We start from the raw sequence: 18,026 nt of genomic DNA on the forward strand, positions 1-18,026 counted from the left end.
CTGAGCGCAAGCCTCCTCCATCCGGCCTCCTTCTCTAAATGTCTCAATGCTCCCTACGGTTGAGCCCTCCATCCACGACAACCTTAGCAGCTTCTCAGCCTGGCACTCCCAACAAGCATCGCCTCGAGCTCCTACACCACTCACGTCCGTGTAACGATCGGCCAACGCCAAGCCTCCAAGCAACTTCAACCGGCAGCTCTCCGACAAATGTCTCGGATGGCTCTCCAACCACCAAGCAACATGAAAGCTCCAACAGCCATGCGCGCTATGCATATTCTTCTCCAACGTGCCTTCTTAACGAGCTTCTCAACCTCCCGATGATAAGAAAAAAAATGGGAAGACAACCAGGAGTTATGTACTTCACCACGTCAGATAGGTGAGACTTCATAGGGATCAGCTGCAATGTGGGCTCGTAGATGATGAGCTTATGAACCAGGTTCCAGAACAGATATCCAGAGCACACAAATAACAAGTCAATCTCCCACACAATCTGACTAGAACACACACACAGGAACACACAGACTCTTTGAAAGAGGGGAAAGACTACACAGCCGGAAACAGACTGAACTTAGAACTGAACTTCCCCCAAAAAAACTCAGAAAACAGTCAGCCTCAGAATACTATGAACCCACAGCCCACTGCTCAATGGCCAGCAAGACCCCCAAGCATAACCTCTGTGTGCATTCTTCTGTAATCATTGCTTTGCTCACTCCCAGGTAGTTAGCATTTAACACTGCCCAACCATGAGTACACAACTTGAGGCAACGGCCAGCCTATGACCCTCGTGCCCACAAGCTGTCCAAAAGAAGAACTAGCGGGTACAATCATCTGTAAACCTGCAGGTACGTTCACTGTACAAGCAGCCGTACAATCATACGTATGACAGCAGGTACTTACACCCCGTACAACCATGCACAGTAGTCCGTACAGCCTGTATTTAATGATGACCATCCTCCGTACAGCTCGTAGAAGACATCTTTAATGACCCATACGTGCCCGTACAGCCTGCAATCAAGGCACCATACTACCAGCCCGTACCAATCAGCAATTAAGGCCCGTACAAACTCGTACTGCAGCCCGTACATAGAATTTAATGCCCATCTGTACGTCGCTGTATCAGCAGTATTAGCTGGCATTCAATTGCTCCTCCCGTACACGATCCCCTACATCAGCCCATACAAAGCTCCTTTGCAGCCCATACAAAGCCCGTACGGCTCTTTCCAGCCCTCAACCCACGCATGCCACCCGATGCAAGGCTACCCTTGTTCTCAGAGCTCATGAAGCTCCCTTCTCTTCCAAGGTCCTCCCACTTCTTCTGTGGCGACGCCTCTACCGTCACCAAGCTCTCTTCTGCTCACCGCCTAGTAGCCTCATCTCCAATACGAGCCTCTCCTGCTCACCATGGCCACACCCTCCCCTTACAAGAAGCTCTCGTCGCCTTTTTCAGACCCCCCGCTGTCTCCAGAGCTTCCTTTTTGCGCGATCATCCTCCAGGTGCCCACGATCTCCTTTTGCAAGTTGTCACCTTCATCTACGTCCAGCTTGTCGACTAGAAGCATCCCTTCATCCATCACGTAGCCACCTTTGCATGAGCAGGATGCCTTCCTAATTAGTCCAGCCACCTCAGCCTAATCTGCCACCTCATCAGTGACATTTTACCACTCTCAAGACATTTCCCCCAAGTCACATTAAATGCACATTTTGGACCTTTAGTCACACAATTCCCACACACATTAGCATGCACATTAAAGCTTGCATGCAACCCCGTACACACACATGAAAATCCCCTTGACGTGGGCACCATAACATATCAAATTCCTGTAGCATGCAAGTGCAAATTGTCAAAGTGCCGTTTCATAGTCTGGCTCTTGTGCGCAGTCAGTTTGCTACATCTTTTTTGCTAGCTCAGCTGTGTTGCATTCTTGGGTAGCACGTAGATTTCTTTCTGCCATTTTGGGCCTCTACCCTCGTAGTAATGGCTAGCATTCATTGTGCTTTACATATTCATATTTATATAGTTATATTTATATCTATATGTATATAAATAAATGAATGTTTATTTATTTAAGTACACATACATGCCAATCTTGTGTTTTTCCATGTGTTAAGCCCTGGTTTTGTCTCACACTTTTGCCATGTCATTGTCCTTTGGACTGTTTTTGGCCATGTCTAAGTGCCATTTCACAATTTGGCTCTCATGCACAGTCAGTGTGTTGTCTCTTTTTTGCTAGCGCAGCTACTGCATTCTCAGGAAAATATTAAAAAAACCCTTCATGACTTGACTTTACATGACCCCAAAAACATTTCGCTTAACCACACACCGGACACCCTTGCTCTGGAAGTCTGGTACAACCACATTGCATTTCATCATTTCCCATGAAGTCCCTGCAAAACATACTTTATTATCTCAAAAAGGTATACATCAGTCCATCATGCTTGTGAAAGAAAAATTCACAAATGCCAAAAGCCCACACCTACCCTAGATATGTACAACTATGTGCCTACCCCCAACTATATACAGTGCTCAAAAACTTGATACAGATTTTGTCCTATCACCGGCATCTTCAACGAAGCAGCGTACTCAACGCGGCTCCTATGCTCCCCAACACCAACTCCAAGGCTATCGATGCCAACACACGGCCTCCGCCATTTCATCGGCTCCAGGCTCCAGGCTCCAGGCGGCTACTCCAACCGACTCTTAGCCCGACCTGCAAAGCACCAGCTTGAGCTCCAACACAACTCATGCGAGCCCGCATGACAGAGCCACGGGGCCACAAAGCCTGCTCTTCAACATCCTCCATCAACGAAATCTCTTGGAGATTCCGTTGGGATCCATGTAGATTCCGGTGAGGACACGTGGAGGATCAATCTTATCCTCAAGCCTCACCATGTGGTCAGCCATATGACACGTGGCATGCTGCCACATCAGTGCCATGTCACACCCACGGAGCCTGCCACGTCATCAATACCTCGCTGGTGCCACCTCACTGCCACATAGCACTGCCACATAATCAGTAGTCCCCCAGCCTGTGTCCAGTCAGCAGCTAGTGCCACACAGGCACACTTTTGTAAGAGCATATGAACTCACTGTGCCACCTCAACATTAGTGCTCTGTAGGCATAGTCCTCCACATAGGCACACTATATGTGACCTCCACAGTGCCACATCACCACTGTGACACCTCATCCATTTGGGCCCCCTCCTTGGACAAAGTTTGGCCTATCCTTCCGGGAGCCATATCTTTTGATCCAGAGGGAATTCGGAGGTGATCCAAAAAGCAAAAATGATCGCCAGCTCGCACTCTATGCGTTGAGCACACATCATCGGAACCACCTCTTGATCCTTTGCAGTGTACCCAGCACTTAAAATGAATCAAGGTAAAATTCATTTGTTGTTTCTTGCAATTCGATGTGTAGTCTAGCTGCAGACTAGCACCGCAATAGAGGAGATCCAACTCCACCAAGCCAAGTAAGCCATTGCCGCATTACCCGATTAGTTCCCACCGACGTCGATCGTTTCGGTTCTATCATCGATGTACACACTCATACATCTGACCAGCTCAGTCTCTTGGCATTTGGCACTTCAACACCTCAGTGTGACACTTGGCAATGATCTTCCTCTCGGATTCAAGATTGTTGCGTACTTCTTGCACACACACATGCCACCCATGTAAAGTCACGCATTGTTGACTTTTTTTTTTTGGCATTGGTTTCCGCACACATACATCAGCCTTGTGCAGCCTCTTGGCTACTCTCGACACACAGTTGTCATCATTCTACTACAGGCTTGATCTTTGGCACACAGACGTTCTCACATGACTTGGTTTTGACCATTTAGCGTAAGCCCCCCATTGGCAGCTCTTTTACAGTGTTCTCATGGGTAGACACTCTCGCTGGTACACGGGTAAGCCTCTCGCACAGAGCACCAGACCATCTCTATCATGAGGTTATCCGCATCACACAGTTGATGATACACCAGTCATGACTTCGGACAACATCCGTCAGTGGAAAGAGAACCTTCTTCGACCATTTATTGCCACAGGGTATGTACCAGTCTATGATGCAGACTCGAGCCTCATTGGCCTTAACAAATCAAATGGAGTTGCATATGCCTCAGATGTTAGCATGGATCAACCCGCAGTTTCTGATCATGCACATTCCTCGGTAAGCCCTCAGCATGAGGCACACTTCTTGGTAAGCCCTCACCATGAGGCACATTCAGTAGTAAGCCCTCAGCACGAGGCATATTTGACAGTAAGTCTCAGTACGAGGCAGTCCCATCTACATCAGCTCAGACTGATTCTAGTGATGTACAGCCATCACATTCATGCATGGATCTGACTCCATCTACTATCACATCATATGCAGATACTGAGCAGGAGTTTACCAGTGATCATGCAGTTGTTCAACAGGTAAGTCCTCAGTACAAGACACTCACATCTCTCGCCGCACGCAGAGATATATGCCACATCGCATTCAGCTCTTCAGGTGATTTCATTCCACATCACTGATGCTTTCATCTTTGACACAAAGCATTCCTTGGACACACCTTTCCACGAGCAGTTCAGATCAGCACATTAGTCTTCAGGACATTTCAGCATCGGCTCACTCATGCCGCATTGCACCCTTGGATCCAGTGATCACCACCTCTTTCGATCAGCAGATCATTCCTCAGCACGAGGATACTTATGCATCAGTGCGGTCCTACTCTAGTGCAGTAGACATCATCAAGTTCAACCATAGCACAACCTGGGGAGACTCAGTGTTTCATCATGCACTTATGGCTGTTGTATACAATCCATACTTGATGCATATCAATGGTTGGATCCAGGATTACAGATTAGTCCCTTCATCAGCATTCGGCACCACATATGTCTCATGGACATCTTATGATTTTTCAGTTGTATTTCAAGCTTCTAGGCCTTTATACTGTCAACTCCTTCTCGACGAGCCTATGACAGCTGCTACATCCCATGCCGATGGATGTTTAGCTATGCACCATCAGACGACCTCCAGCTCAGACCTCCAGCTCATGACAGTTGAGTAGACAGGTTGGACAGGTTGCCATACCTTGTCATTTGTACAGGCCTCTTATTCAGCAAAGCAGTGTATCATACCTACACCTTTGGCCCTAGATTTTCAGCCCCTGGATCACTCTGTCTACACCGACTATGTGGTCTTCTTTGACCCTGCATCATTCGACAAAGATTACATTATTGCAGCATACCTCGCACATTGCTATCAGTTCTTTTGTGTTGGTGACACCCTTGTATGTCACAACCTACTGGATCACATCGCCATAGCTACATCGACTAGCCTCACATCCGGATGCCTTTTCCTTAGAGCAACTGCACAGTCCAGAGTAACTTATGACATGTTTAGTCTTGACATTCACGCAATCATCTTTTGATCGACCGGTCTTTGATCCAGGTGGACCTGACTTTCTGCACATTTCCTTCCTCTTCCCTTCGGCCTATTATCTGGGTTTCATTCCCAAAGGCGAAGGATGACCCACAACTTAAGAGGGGGAAATCCACATTATGTATAGGATCATAAGTTGTACTCATTGTTCATGCTTCCGCTACGTAGTCGCTGTGCTCACATACGCACATACTACTCTGATTTCTTTTCAATTTTGGATGCTAGCATACGCACCAAACGAAATTCACAAAAAGGTCTTGTACATGCACCCTCTAGTTACCCAATGCAATTTAAGAGGGGGTGTTAAAGATAGTGTAAATTGCACTATCCACATAGGACATAGGGGCAAACCCTAACCCTTATTCTAAGGGGTTCACATGTATATCTTCATGTTCATTGTTAATACACTTAGTGTACAGGTAGCTATATCATGTGCACTCCTCTCTCTCTCCCTCTCTCACTTCCGCTATCACTTAGGCTCTGGAAATCCCTCAAGAATAGAAAGATTACTCTTTTCTTTTGGCTTTCTATTCATGGAGGGATTGCAAGGAACCTATGGAGATCCAGGTTCGGAGCTGACCCTACTTGTCCTTGTTGCCACATTGCACTTGAGTCAGTACAGCATTGCCTTTGGGAGTGCAGACAAGCGAGGACGATCTTTTTTTTTTTTCAAGAAAGAGACTTCTATTAAGTAAGAGGAAAAACCCGCGAGAGCAAGCTCAAAGCGGAATACATCATGAGACCATGAGGATAAATAAACCCCTCAAGATGAGGTGGAAGATAACCAAGGCTCAGGCTGAAAGTGCCACCTCAACCCAGTAAGAGTCTCAGAGAAGAAAGGAGAATCCTTCCATTCCCTGAAGAACGAAGCCCTCCTAGCTGAGGCTGCACGGGAGTCTCCCTGCATACTCGTCCATACGAGGCAAGGACGATCTGGAAAGGTGTTGCTAGGATTTTCAATATCTTTCATATAGCACCTTTCTATATGACCTGGGGTTCAATAGCTTGGTTATCTCTTATTGGCCCTCGGGTGTTTTTCGAGGGACATGATCCACATCCAGCTCTCATTATACGGCGACACTCAGTAAGTCTTGTTCCCTCCAGGATGTTCCCTTCACTCCTTTCAGAGCTGCTCATGCCTCAGTAGACACGTCTTGGGAGATTTTGGCTAGCATTACAACTTGGCATTTTTGGAGAGCCAAGTGTAAAGAGGCGATGAAGGGTATCCAGGTTCACCCTTCCCAAGCTATGGCCAGTATTTGGACCGACACATTACACACTCTAATGGCCATATGGGCGAGCATGCAAGGATCCTCCAGAGCAGCCACTGCCAGGAAAGTTAACTTTTCTCAAAATTTGGAGAGGATCTCCTTTCTTCTCTGAGTCTCCCTCAAGGTTGAGGTAGCATTTTCACCCTTCGCCTTGGTTATTTATTAGCTCCTTTTGAGCTGTTTTTTTCTTCATGCAGTGCATGATGTACTCCGCATTTGAGCTTGCTCTGACGTTTTCATTCATACTAAATGAAGTAATTTTCTTGAGAAAAAAAAAAAGGGGGTGCCTCCATCACATATTTGGGCTGCTACTGGGGTGGGCATCTCTTCTTCGCAATAGTTTGCCGAATAGTTTGCCGGTGTTGGATAGCACTAGGAGGAATACCCTTTTCTTGGATTTCGGCTAGACTTGGCCTTGCCTCCAGAGTGGTAGTGGCCAACTAGATATTGTTAGCCACAACATGGTTTGTTTGCTCATGTTAGTGTCACTCTAGAGATTGCATCACTCAGCTCCAAAGGCCGATTAGAAATTTTTATAGAGTAGGCTTGATGGTTCAGCAAATACCAGAGCTAGGATGGCTTAGGAGACCCTAATTCTCCTTTCGCAAGATGGGAGCCTTAATATCATAGATCCAAATCTGCACAGGACTTTGCTTTGTAAGTTGGTGGTCAGGGGTCTTATGCCAAGGCAGGAATCTTGGAAAGGCTTCTTTATTCAAAGATTGTTGGTGATGATTGTATGGACAGCAATAGATGGATCCTTACTTTAGTACATCTCAAGATGACTCCCTCCCTTGTCATGGCTGCTATCTGGGGGCAGCTTTATGAACTCACTTTGCAAGATCCCCCCTCTTCACAGCAAGAAGAGATCGATAGGCAGGATTCTTGTGATCAAGGCAGACCTCTAGGTTCTTTTGATTATATAGATGGGAGAGGTTCTTAGTGGAAGACCTTTAAAAACCTTTCGTAGGAGCATAGATCTTAAATGGTTAGTCACCTCAAAGGAAGTGGAAGAAGAATTGAGCCGATGACGCAGCTTTACCTTGGGATTGGGCCATTGTAGGGGAGAGACAGCATGCTCTCAATAGATGGATGAGGGCCTTCTCGAGGACAGCTATACCACTGTAGGTCAATAGTCTCTGAAGGAGTTAGATTGGGATACTCTGGTTGTTTGATGGGGATTCTTTGGGATAGGCACTCTAATTGGGATTATGGGTTATGTAAAGCAGTGTTTTTTGGCTTCTAGCTGGTATTTAGACCACAATCCTAAGAGCATCCTTTTAGTCTCCTAGAGGTCGTGGCTTTATGGGGGTGTCCCCTTAAAGTACTTGCAATGGGACCTTGGGAGGTGGGAATAGATTGATGCAAGAAATCATTTGAAGAGCCTCGCATTCTTTCAGTCCGCTATTAGCAATGCTAAGAGATTCTAGATGACCATTTAGAGATTGGAAGCCTTCCATAGCCTCTCATTGGAGGGAATTTGAGATTTTAGTAGATGTGCAGATTTTATTTTTGGTGGTAGGCTCAGAACGTCTCTTAGGAATAGAAAAAACACTATTTTCTTTTCGCTTTTATTCATAGAGGGATTGTAGTTAATCAGTGGAGGTCTACCTCTTCTTGTACGCGATGTTCTTCAGCAAAGGAGTCCATTTAACATTGCCTCTGGAATTGCAGACAGTTAAGGCTATTTGGAAGGGATTGGGGACTTTTGGGTTGCTTTGCACCCTCCCCTTTTTTAATCACTTGGGGGATGTTGTTACCTCCTCTTCATACAAACTTACACATGCTTTGTTGGACATCTGCTGGACGAACATTGCAAGCATTACCACCTGGCATATCTAAAGATCCAAATGCACGGAGGCACTAGATGGCTCCTAGCTTTAAAGCTACTAGTTGATACATTGATCCTCCTTTGGAGGCTTTGCCTTTATGGAGGTATTCCCATAACATTTCATAGGTGAATGGGAGTGGATTGATGCTGCCTGGCCATTTGGAGATCAAGATGTATAGAGGCTTTAGACGGCACTAGGTCCAGCCTATTCATACCATGGCTAGCATCTAGACAAGTATTGTACACCCCTTGGTGGCCATCTAGTCTAGGATGCATGGTCTTCAAGGTCTACTTGGGCCACGAAAACATTTTGTCTTAGAAAGTGGAGAGGCAGTCCGTTCTTCTCTAAGTCTCTTATTGGCCTAGTGTGGCACTTTTAGAATGTGGTAATTTATTCCATTCAAAACAAATTATACAAGAGGTGGGACAGTAAGAACTCTATCCCTGGCCTCTACAATGTGACAGTAAGACAAGTATTGTACACCCCTTGGTGGCCATCTAGTCTAGGATGCATGGTCTTCAAGGTCTACTTGGGCCACGAAAACATTTTGTCTTAGAAAGTGGAGAGGCAGTCCGTTCTTCTCTAAGTCTCTTATTGGCCTAGTGTGGCACTTTTAGAATGTGGTAATTTATTCCATTCAAAACAAATTATACAAGAGGTGGGACAGTAAGAACTCTATCCCTGGCCTCTACAATGTGACAAAAAAGCCAAGGAGGTGGTCTATAGTGACATGACATCTGAATTGGTGTCATATGAAAAAATAGAGAGCAATCACACCTCATGAATGAGATCAACCTCTCTCGAGCTACCTAATATATCTCTCCCACTGACTCATGATGGTGAAAATAAGATCCGCCCAAATAGAAGCCATCATATCAGCCATAGTGGATGGATGGCCACCTAAAACAGGTGCACGTCTTGAACACCAGATTCGCCACAATGTCATATACTTGAAACCACCTTCCAAGCTAAACCTATTGGATGAGGAAGGCAAAGTATCCTGAGCTATGATAGGAAACAAAAACAAAATCCTAGCAGAGTATCCATGATGCTATGAGCTGTAGGACCATGTCTTCATTCGTTTTACAATTTGCATATCCTTAGGTATTCCACTTGTTTCTCACCACATGATGTGTCTATGCCTTGAATTCATTCCTCTTGGTAGTTTCTTTCATACTTATATTAAGTCTTTTCATGAAAAAATAATAAGAATAAATATGTATATAAGTGTATATATTTATATATTTATTTATATTTATCTGTAATCTTTATTTATATTTAGATATAGGGAAAACGTATCGGGAAGGAAATTCACCTTCAGTGCATCTATTTTTTCCTTAACTTCCCGAGAGAGCTCAGTCTTTAAAACAGAGTCATAGTCTTGCTTGCTCAACACCACCAACTCACACTGGGGAAAAAACCATGTATAGCTTCAACAGAATATATACTTGCATGTGTTTTAACCTAACATTGGTGGTTTTTAAACCAACAAAGTTTTGGTTTATTTCGAAACACACATGCACACACACAGGCTTTTCGATGTGCCCTTGAAGGGTCTACAGTGCCTACATCAATTTTTTATCTGCATCACTCAGAAAAATCTCAATTCCAATATTTGAGAGAGACAGAAACACACACACACACATACACAGAGAGAAGGGGGGAGGGATTGATTGCAGAAAATTCCATCCAAGCTACTAGTAATAAATTATCGTACACATTTTTTAACTCTTTGTTGCATTTTATTTTAACTACCATCTACAGTTTTCTTGATTAAAATTCATCAAAATGTTGCATCTTGAGCTTGCTCTCACCGTTTCTCGAGTAGTTATAGTTTCCCTCCTGAAAGCAAAGGAAGAAGGCAAAGTCAACGAGAATGCACACCTTCCATTAGACAAACATTCCATGGGTAATGTGCCTAACTAAGACACTTTGTGCACGTAAGGTTATAAAAAGTTTACGTGCATTGCAAACATTCCTAAACATGTTATGACATTTGAAGTCTGTTGCCCTTAAGATGACCTTCAAAAACATTACCTCAAGCGATTTTTTCGTACAAGGGCAGCTTCACCGAAACAGTCACCAGGGTTTAGAACTGTATAAAATTCTTGTGCCCTTTTGCCAACAGTTGCAACCTGCTCACGTTCAGTAAATGTATTAATATCTTATCTTCAAATTTTACCCCCTTGAAATTGTACATCTTTCTCCTGAAACTTAAAAGAAGAAAAGCACTAGAACAAAATGGACAATGCTCGTCACTTGATGTTTCAACTTAATTGAATGTTTTGCTCACAAGAACAACTTAGCCACACAAGCTTTTGTATGCCGATAGCAAAAAATAAAAACTGAATTTCTTGTTTTCCAGATGTACTCAGATATTGCAACTCTATAGTTTATACATCCTGGGTTAACACTTTCATGATAAACCAGAAGGTATGTCATTTGTTGTATAGAAAATTCGTGGATGTCTCAATACCTTGACTGAACCTGTGAAGATAATGTACATAGAAGTTGCCAAATCTCCCACTTTGTAAACTGTGAAAGAGGAAGAAAACCAATAAATTAGAAGATCTTGTGTGACTCCATCTCTCAATCAATCAAAGGTTCTAAATTAGGTTTGTTATTTATTCATATGAAGTGGTAACAACACATTAGAAAAGAATCCATATTACCGACAGTATTGGCTTCAACTTGCTGGTATCTGAAGAGCTTGCACACCTGCCATTAGTCAATGTATCATAATCGATCCCGAACTACTGGACATGTTCCATTAGCTTATCCCTTCTAGTTCAAAAAATTTGCAGGGACCATTCAAGAACAAGGGAAACTAACTAACAACTTGCTCACATATCTCTCAAAGAAGCAAGAACAAGCCAAGAGAGGAGGATGCGGAGAAAGTGAACGTGATATGACATTGAAGGCAAACAAAATTTGAGTAAATCACCACAAAAGAAACACATTCCCCTTTTTCTTTAAGACGCCTTCTACTGAATGCAAAAATAAGCTCAAAACAAACAGTTATCCTGGTCAGGGAATGAATGAATGACAATATGCTCTAATTTGGTGTGACCTGAATTTCTCCAGTCATAAACACATGATGCCCCAAATTAAGGTGGAATGTGTTTCTGCATGAAGCTGAGTCATGTTTTGGGGATTTATACTTCACATGCAAAGTCTCATGGGGCATTGAACACTCAAACCTCACTCCAAGACCATGAGATTTTTAACCCATGCAAAGTGTCATGACATCAAACAAGCTTTGGCTATGATGTACATGGAAAGATTTCTTGGAGCACGTCAGACTTTGAAAATGGTTCTTGGGCCCATTGAATGCACAAATCTCATGTAGTGGCACCCGGGGTGCTATCACTCTATGTAAGATAGCAGGTTTGTTAAGGTTTTTTATGATTTAGGGGACTTGTGGGCCATTTATGGATAGAATGGGCTTAAAATACTTGTTTAATATAACTATGGTATGCACATGTACAGAGGGACTTCTAAAATAAAAATACAACATGTATACATATAAAAGAGGGGGAAATAGTTGTTCCAAACAAGGTAAAATTTCAAATATAGGGATATTTTAAATGTGTGCTTGCTCACACATGCTACATGGTCTTTTATAGAGTGACCACCTCAACCAATGGCATGACACTTTATCGGAGACCAATTCCCCTACAAGGCCTAGAAAGTCTCATTGCCATTGGATGAGTTTTTTATATGATGACATGGGAAAGAGTCCAATTTTTACAAGATCTCGCAATTGTGAAAATAGGTGTTGGGGACTTAATGAATCCCCCCAAGGTTGTAGCCTAGTAGATGAGACACTTGTACTGAGTTTGGGGATATATTACCTAAGGTTGTGTACATGTAAGCAAGAAATCCCTCACACCTTAGGTCATCATCATGGAAGCCAGCCCTTCAAGCTCATGCTCTAGATCATAGATGATGGTTTCCATGAACATTAAAGATCGTGAATAGACTTGCGATGCACATCTTTAACAACTGTGTGGGGTGTTCGCTCCACTCACTTGATGGCTCTTCTCACACTCACTCATCTCTCACAACTTATCAAGTGCCTAACAAAATGTGGCCAATCTTTGGAGAGAGCAGTACCCCCTTGTGGCACTCAGGTGTGTGCATGTAATAGTCATGTGTGTACATAATAGGGTGAAATCCCCTATGTCTCTTGGTTAGATGGGATCCCCCCCTCTTTGAAAAAAAAAAACCTAAACCGAACCCCTACACTCCAAACTCTAAATTCTAAATGCTAAACCCCAAAACCCATACCTTAAACCCTAAACCCCAAATCCCTACCACCCAAACAAATCCTAAACCTAAAACCTTAAAGCATAATTCTAATCATCAATTATAAATCCTATACCCTAAATCTTGAAGTCAAAATCCTAAACCCTAAATTCCAAACCCTTACCCTTAACGCTAAACCCAAAATACCAAACCCTAAACGCTATAGTCTAAACCCCAAACCGAAAATCAAAAGCCCTAAACCTTAAACCATGCTTTTAATATTATTTAAATGTTAATACATATGAAATTTTATTACACAATTCAAAGTATTATATGTAATTCCATTTATATGTGTAATATACATATATGTCTATATCTAATACATACATATCCAAATACATATATGTATATGTGTATATACATATACAAACACATATAATATTCAGGAGTAATATGTGTAATACATGTAATCAAAGGGATTATACATAAATGTATAATTCCATTTATATGTGTAATATATATATATGTATTCATCTCATATACATATGCAAATCCATATATGTATTTGTATATATGCATATACAAATATATTTATAATGCATGCATACATACAGCTCGTAGGTGCTAGGCCACTTTTATGAAGCGTCATCCCACAATTCATTGTGGTTGATAAAGAAGAGTCGCTTAATTTTCAATCCCATGACACCAAGCACTTCTGCATTCGGATGGAACGTACACACACACACTTTTTTTTGGGGGTAAAAGAAACTTTTCATTAAGAAGAATGTACATTCATAGCTGTCCCAGAGTGGAACAGCTACTCCTCAAAACTAGAAACAATACTAAAAGACTTCCAACTAGACCTGAGGAAGGTCTCCAAGGGAATAAGCATCTTGAAGAGACCGAAGTAAAGAAGATCGAAACTAGGGAAAGATATCCACTAAAGTCTTCTCATACAGACAAATGGTACGAGCACGATATAATGACCAAAGAGCCCAATAGTGGCACCACAAGAAAAAGTGATCATAGTTCGGCATACACACACACACTTTTTGGGGGGGTGAAATTCACATATTTTTATATTACAAGAGACTTGCCTCACACACACATTTTTTATGGGGGCATTCATCAAAATGTACATTCATAGAGGTCTTAAAGTGAGACAACTACTACTCATATGCTAAAAAAGCTATTCCTGGACAAAACATCTGCAACCACATTCTTCTTGCAGTGTGAGATCGTGAGCTGCTCCTGCTCCTGCGAGCTTCCCTTCCTCCCCCGCCGTACCTCTACCTCCCCCTCCGCCGTTACTCCTTCCGCTCACCCCCGCCCCCGCTACCCCCTCCGCTCACCCCCGCCCCGCTATCCCGCCCTGCTACCCCCTCCGTTCACCCTCGCTATCCCGCCCCGCTACCCCCGCTATTCCGCCCGCTATCCCGCCCCGCTACCCCGCTTCGCTACCCCTCCGCTCACCCCCGCCCCGCTAACCCCCTCCGCCCCAACCCGCTACCCCCCGCCCCGCTATGTCCGCCCCGCTACGCCCTACCGCCCTAGCCCGCTACCCCCCGCCCCGCTACCGCCCTACCGCCCTAGCCTGCTACCGCCCCATCCCGCCCCGCTACCCCCGCCCCGCTACCGCCCCACCCCAGCCCGCCACCCCCTCGCTCCACTCCGCTCACCCCCCCCGCCGCCAGCCCGTCCACTCACCCTTTTTTTTTTTTTTCCACCTCCGCCTTCCCCTCCCGCCCTCACCCCCGCCCCCCCCGTTCACTCGCCCCACCCCGCCCCCTCTGCCTCTCCATTCCTCCCCACCCCCCGTCCGCCACCTCGTGCGCCACCTCCGTTCCCGCCACACCCAGGCTCCACCCCCCCGCTTCTACCCCCCCCCCGTTTTTGGGTGACAGCCTCTTCCTCTTCGGAAGCCTCGCAGTTTGTCTTGGCGGTATGGCGGCTCCCTGCCCGGAACCGGAGGCCCAGACGGTCCCTCCCTCTCCAGATGCCTACCGCGTCATCCTGACTGAGCAGCAGTCATCTCGGGTTCAGGAGGTGGCCAATGACTTTGCTCTTACATCAGTCTACGGCAGAGTCATTGGACATTCCCCCTCCAGATCAGCCATCAGGGACTGGCTCCAGTCCACTCTCATGTTAGAGGACGGCCATATTGTGGAGGTGGCCCTTATGGGAAGGGGCATCTTCTGGCTCAAACTCTCCAGTGCGAAAGCTGCGAGCAACCTGATTGCTGGCTCCCCCACGTCAGTGGACGGGAAGATTATCATGATAGTCCCGTGGTACCGTGGGTTCAGCGCAGCAGATTTTGATGCCCGATTCCGTATACCTCGCCATCCAGTGACGCTGGTATTTCCTGGTCTTGCTGCTGAGCTGCGGCCGATTGTTAGGGACCTTGGCTCCCACTTCGGCTGGGTTATGCACGATACCTTCGCCGATGCGGTGACTACGGCAGAAGCCCCCCGAGTCCGTGTGGCTGTGGCGGATCCTGCGACTCTCCCGACAGCGATCGAGATCGTGACAGGTGCCGGCAGCATCACCCAGAGCATGGTGTCACCGGACAGCCAGGACAGTGTCTGAGGTGTCACGGCTTTGGACACCTGGCGGCTGCCTGCCCACGTTTCGCCAGCTCTTCTCGGCCCTCCCCGCCTCCCCCCGCTCCGCCCCCTCCGGACAGCCACGCCAGGAGGAGCAGAGGCAGCCGGACCCCGGACCAGAGCTAGCTGACGGCTGGACTGAGGTTAGAAGAAAAAAGGGAAAGAACAAGAAGATTTCTGATAAAGGCAAGGAGGCAGAGGTTACCCCACCTGTAGCTGCACCACAGAGACCCGATAGGCAGCCGCCCCAGGGACTTGGGAGAGCATCTTCCTCGACGGTAGCCCGCCCTCCACAGCCTCAGGTCACCCTCTCTCCCTCTCCCCAGCCTCCCCCCCTCCAGCCCCAGCCCGTCCCCCAACGGCACCCCTTGCCTCCCGACCCGCAGTTTCAGCCCCCGCGTCCTCCTCAGTCTTCTTCCCCTCCTTTTCAACCCCAGTTTCAGTTGCAGCCCCATCCCTCCCCCCCCCCCCGCCTCTTTCAGTTCTCCCGCAGAGCTAGCTGCTCCGTCGGTTCCCAGCCGAGGGCAGTTCCCGCTCCCCCTCCTCCTTCTCCACCGCCAGCCGCCCCTGAGGAGTCTGAGCTGCCTATTCCCCAGCCTCCTCCCCCTCCCCCTCCCCCTCCGCTGATAGGACACCCGGAGTCTCCACCACCTCCGGTGCAGGCTTCTCCGTCCGCTAGCCCCTCAGTGGCAGACTCTGATGGGCCTCAGCCTCAGGAGAGAGAGCTCCCCCGCGACTTTTACAGATCTGGCCCCTGGGACTACTTGGACGTGGCCGACCTCGGGACCTTCCCTGCTTGCCTCGACATCAGTATCTTCCTGCTCCGCAAAGGGGCGAATGGGAAGATAGCCGCCTTGGCCCCTAGGGATGGCCCTAGCTTTGCTTTCACGTTCCTCAGTGACGGCACCGAGACCTGGACAGACGACTCGGTTTGGGAGGCTCTCAGGGAGCAGACGCATGCTCAGATTTGTTCCTGGATAGGCCCGTCCCCGGTGGGCAGCTTCTCGAGACTCAGTGGTCCGAGGGTGACGTGCGCCTGCGGTGGCGTTGCGCCGCCAAACGATTCAGACTGATTGTGATCCTCAGGCCCCCCCTGTCTTGGCCCCTCCCCCAAGATGTCAGAGCCTAGACGCCTCAGAAACTCCGTGCCTTCTACGGGATGTCCACCTCAGAGATCTCGAGCTGGCTCGAGAAAGCCTTTGTTCATGGTACCAAAGGCCTCTCGCCTTTGCTGAAGGTGTTGAAGGACGGGCAGGACGACCCCGCCTCCCCCTCCAAACCTTCCCATAAGCGCCAGCGCCTCTCCTCCGAAATGTCAGCTTCTTCTTCGACCTCGACCGCGAGCAGACAGTTGTTCGCTGCCTCCCAGTCCTCACCATGAGCCTACACCTCGTATCCTGGAATGTGAACGGGTTTCACTCTTCTGGCACCCGTGGTCCCAGGAAGCTCATTCTGAGACAGGAACTTCAACCAGCAGTGATAGGACGTGTGGATGTACTTCTGCTACAGGAACACAAGCTTTCGGCGGCTCACTCCCGTAGATGTGGGAAGATCCTCACTGGTCGCTCTCACACTTATTGGGAGCCCTCGATCGGCGCACTGGGGAGGAGTGGTGGTGTCTGTACTTCCGTGGGAGAGCAGCTAGCCCAGGGAGTTTTCGATCATGGCACGTTGATTCCAAGTCGTGCCCTTTGGGTAGGCCTGGAATTAGAGGGCTCCAGAGTTGGAATCCTCAACATTTATGCCCCCACAGATCTCCGTTGTAGAGCCACCTTCTGGAGGACACTTACAGGGATTCTCCCAGACATGGATTCCTGGATTGTTGGAGGTGACTTCAACAATTTGGAGACCTTGGAGGACCAGCAGGGCAGAGGACCGGAGTTTACAGGTATGGCTCAGGCAGAGCAGTCCGCTTGGGACTCTTTTATCTTTGCGACAGGAGGAAGGGACTGTTGGCGAGACCCGTCCTTCCGGCGTTGGCACGGGAGCTTGGACTTCTCGTGGGGTTTCCGCAGGGAAGGAGGCAGACTCCTGGAGAGGCTGGACAGATTCTATGTTAGTGATTGGGCCATCAGCAGAGGCGGTCAGGCCGGTATAGTTCCAGGGACGACACTCTCCAACCATGCGCCGGTGCTCTTATCATTAGATTCGGCAGCTCAGACCCTTCCCCCCCGCTCATGCCGGATTCCCGATTCCATTTTCTCGAGGGAGGACGTGCGCAGCAATATTTGCGATCTTTGGGACAGAGACTGGGGCGAGTGCGAGGACTTGGTTGATTCGGTGGCGCAGGCGTTGCAGGAGTCCAGCCAAATCTGCCAGCAGCTCGCAGCCCTACAGGTTCGACAGGAGTGGTGGGGTAGAGAGAGAGCCCTTCAGAGAGACCTCGCCTCCATTCAGCGGCTCTAGCAGGCATCCCCGGGCTCGGAGGAGCTTCGGATCCAGGCCCTTCGAGCCAGAGCCCTTCTTGAGGAGACACTCCAGCGTCGCTCAGAGTTTTCCTATCACGCCTCTCTCTCCTTCTGGGCTCGGAAGGGTGACCGGATGTGCAGGGAGTTCTTCAGGACACATGGCCAGAGAGCTGCAGGTAATCAGCTTCGGAGTCTCAGGACAGCGTCGGGACACATTGTCACGGATCCGGGAGAGGTCTTGGGA

General features: G+C 47.3%; 1 protein-coding gene across 5 annotated transcripts in view; it reads right to left on the reverse strand.

Annotated features, from left to right (window-relative positions):
- Positions 1 to 18,026, reverse strand: part of LOC147894474 (cAMP-dependent protein kinase regulatory subunit-like) — an 86,185-nt gene that overhangs the window by 38,849 nt on the left and 29,310 nt on the right. For 3 of the 5 annotated variants that reach the window (XM_087385023.1, XM_087385019.1, XM_087385021.1), the window contains 5 exons: positions 11,196 to 11,241; positions 11,000 to 11,058; positions 10,561 to 10,658; positions 10,338 to 10,365; positions 9,839 to 9,931 (listed from right to left, as the gene is read on the reverse strand). In XM_087385023.1, coding sequence (XP_087241149.1) covers positions 9,839 to 9,931; positions 10,338 to 10,365; positions 10,561 to 10,658; positions 11,000 to 11,058; positions 11,196 to 11,241 — 324 coding nt within the window. The remainder of the gene's footprint in view (positions 1 to 9,838; positions 9,932 to 10,337; positions 10,366 to 10,560; positions 10,659 to 10,999; positions 11,059 to 11,195; positions 11,242 to 18,026) is intronic. The other 2 variants (XM_087385020.1, XM_087385022.1) reach the window with 2 other exon arrangements.

The sequence above is a fragment of the Dipteris shenzhenensis genome, chromosome 14, assembly GCF_047967505.1.
Source record: "Dipteris shenzhenensis isolate YYH24624 ecotype China chromosome 14, Dip_SZ_1.0, whole genome shotgun sequence".
NCBI lineage: Eukaryota > Viridiplantae > Streptophyta > Polypodiopsida > Gleicheniales > Dipteridaceae > Dipteris > Dipteris shenzhenensis.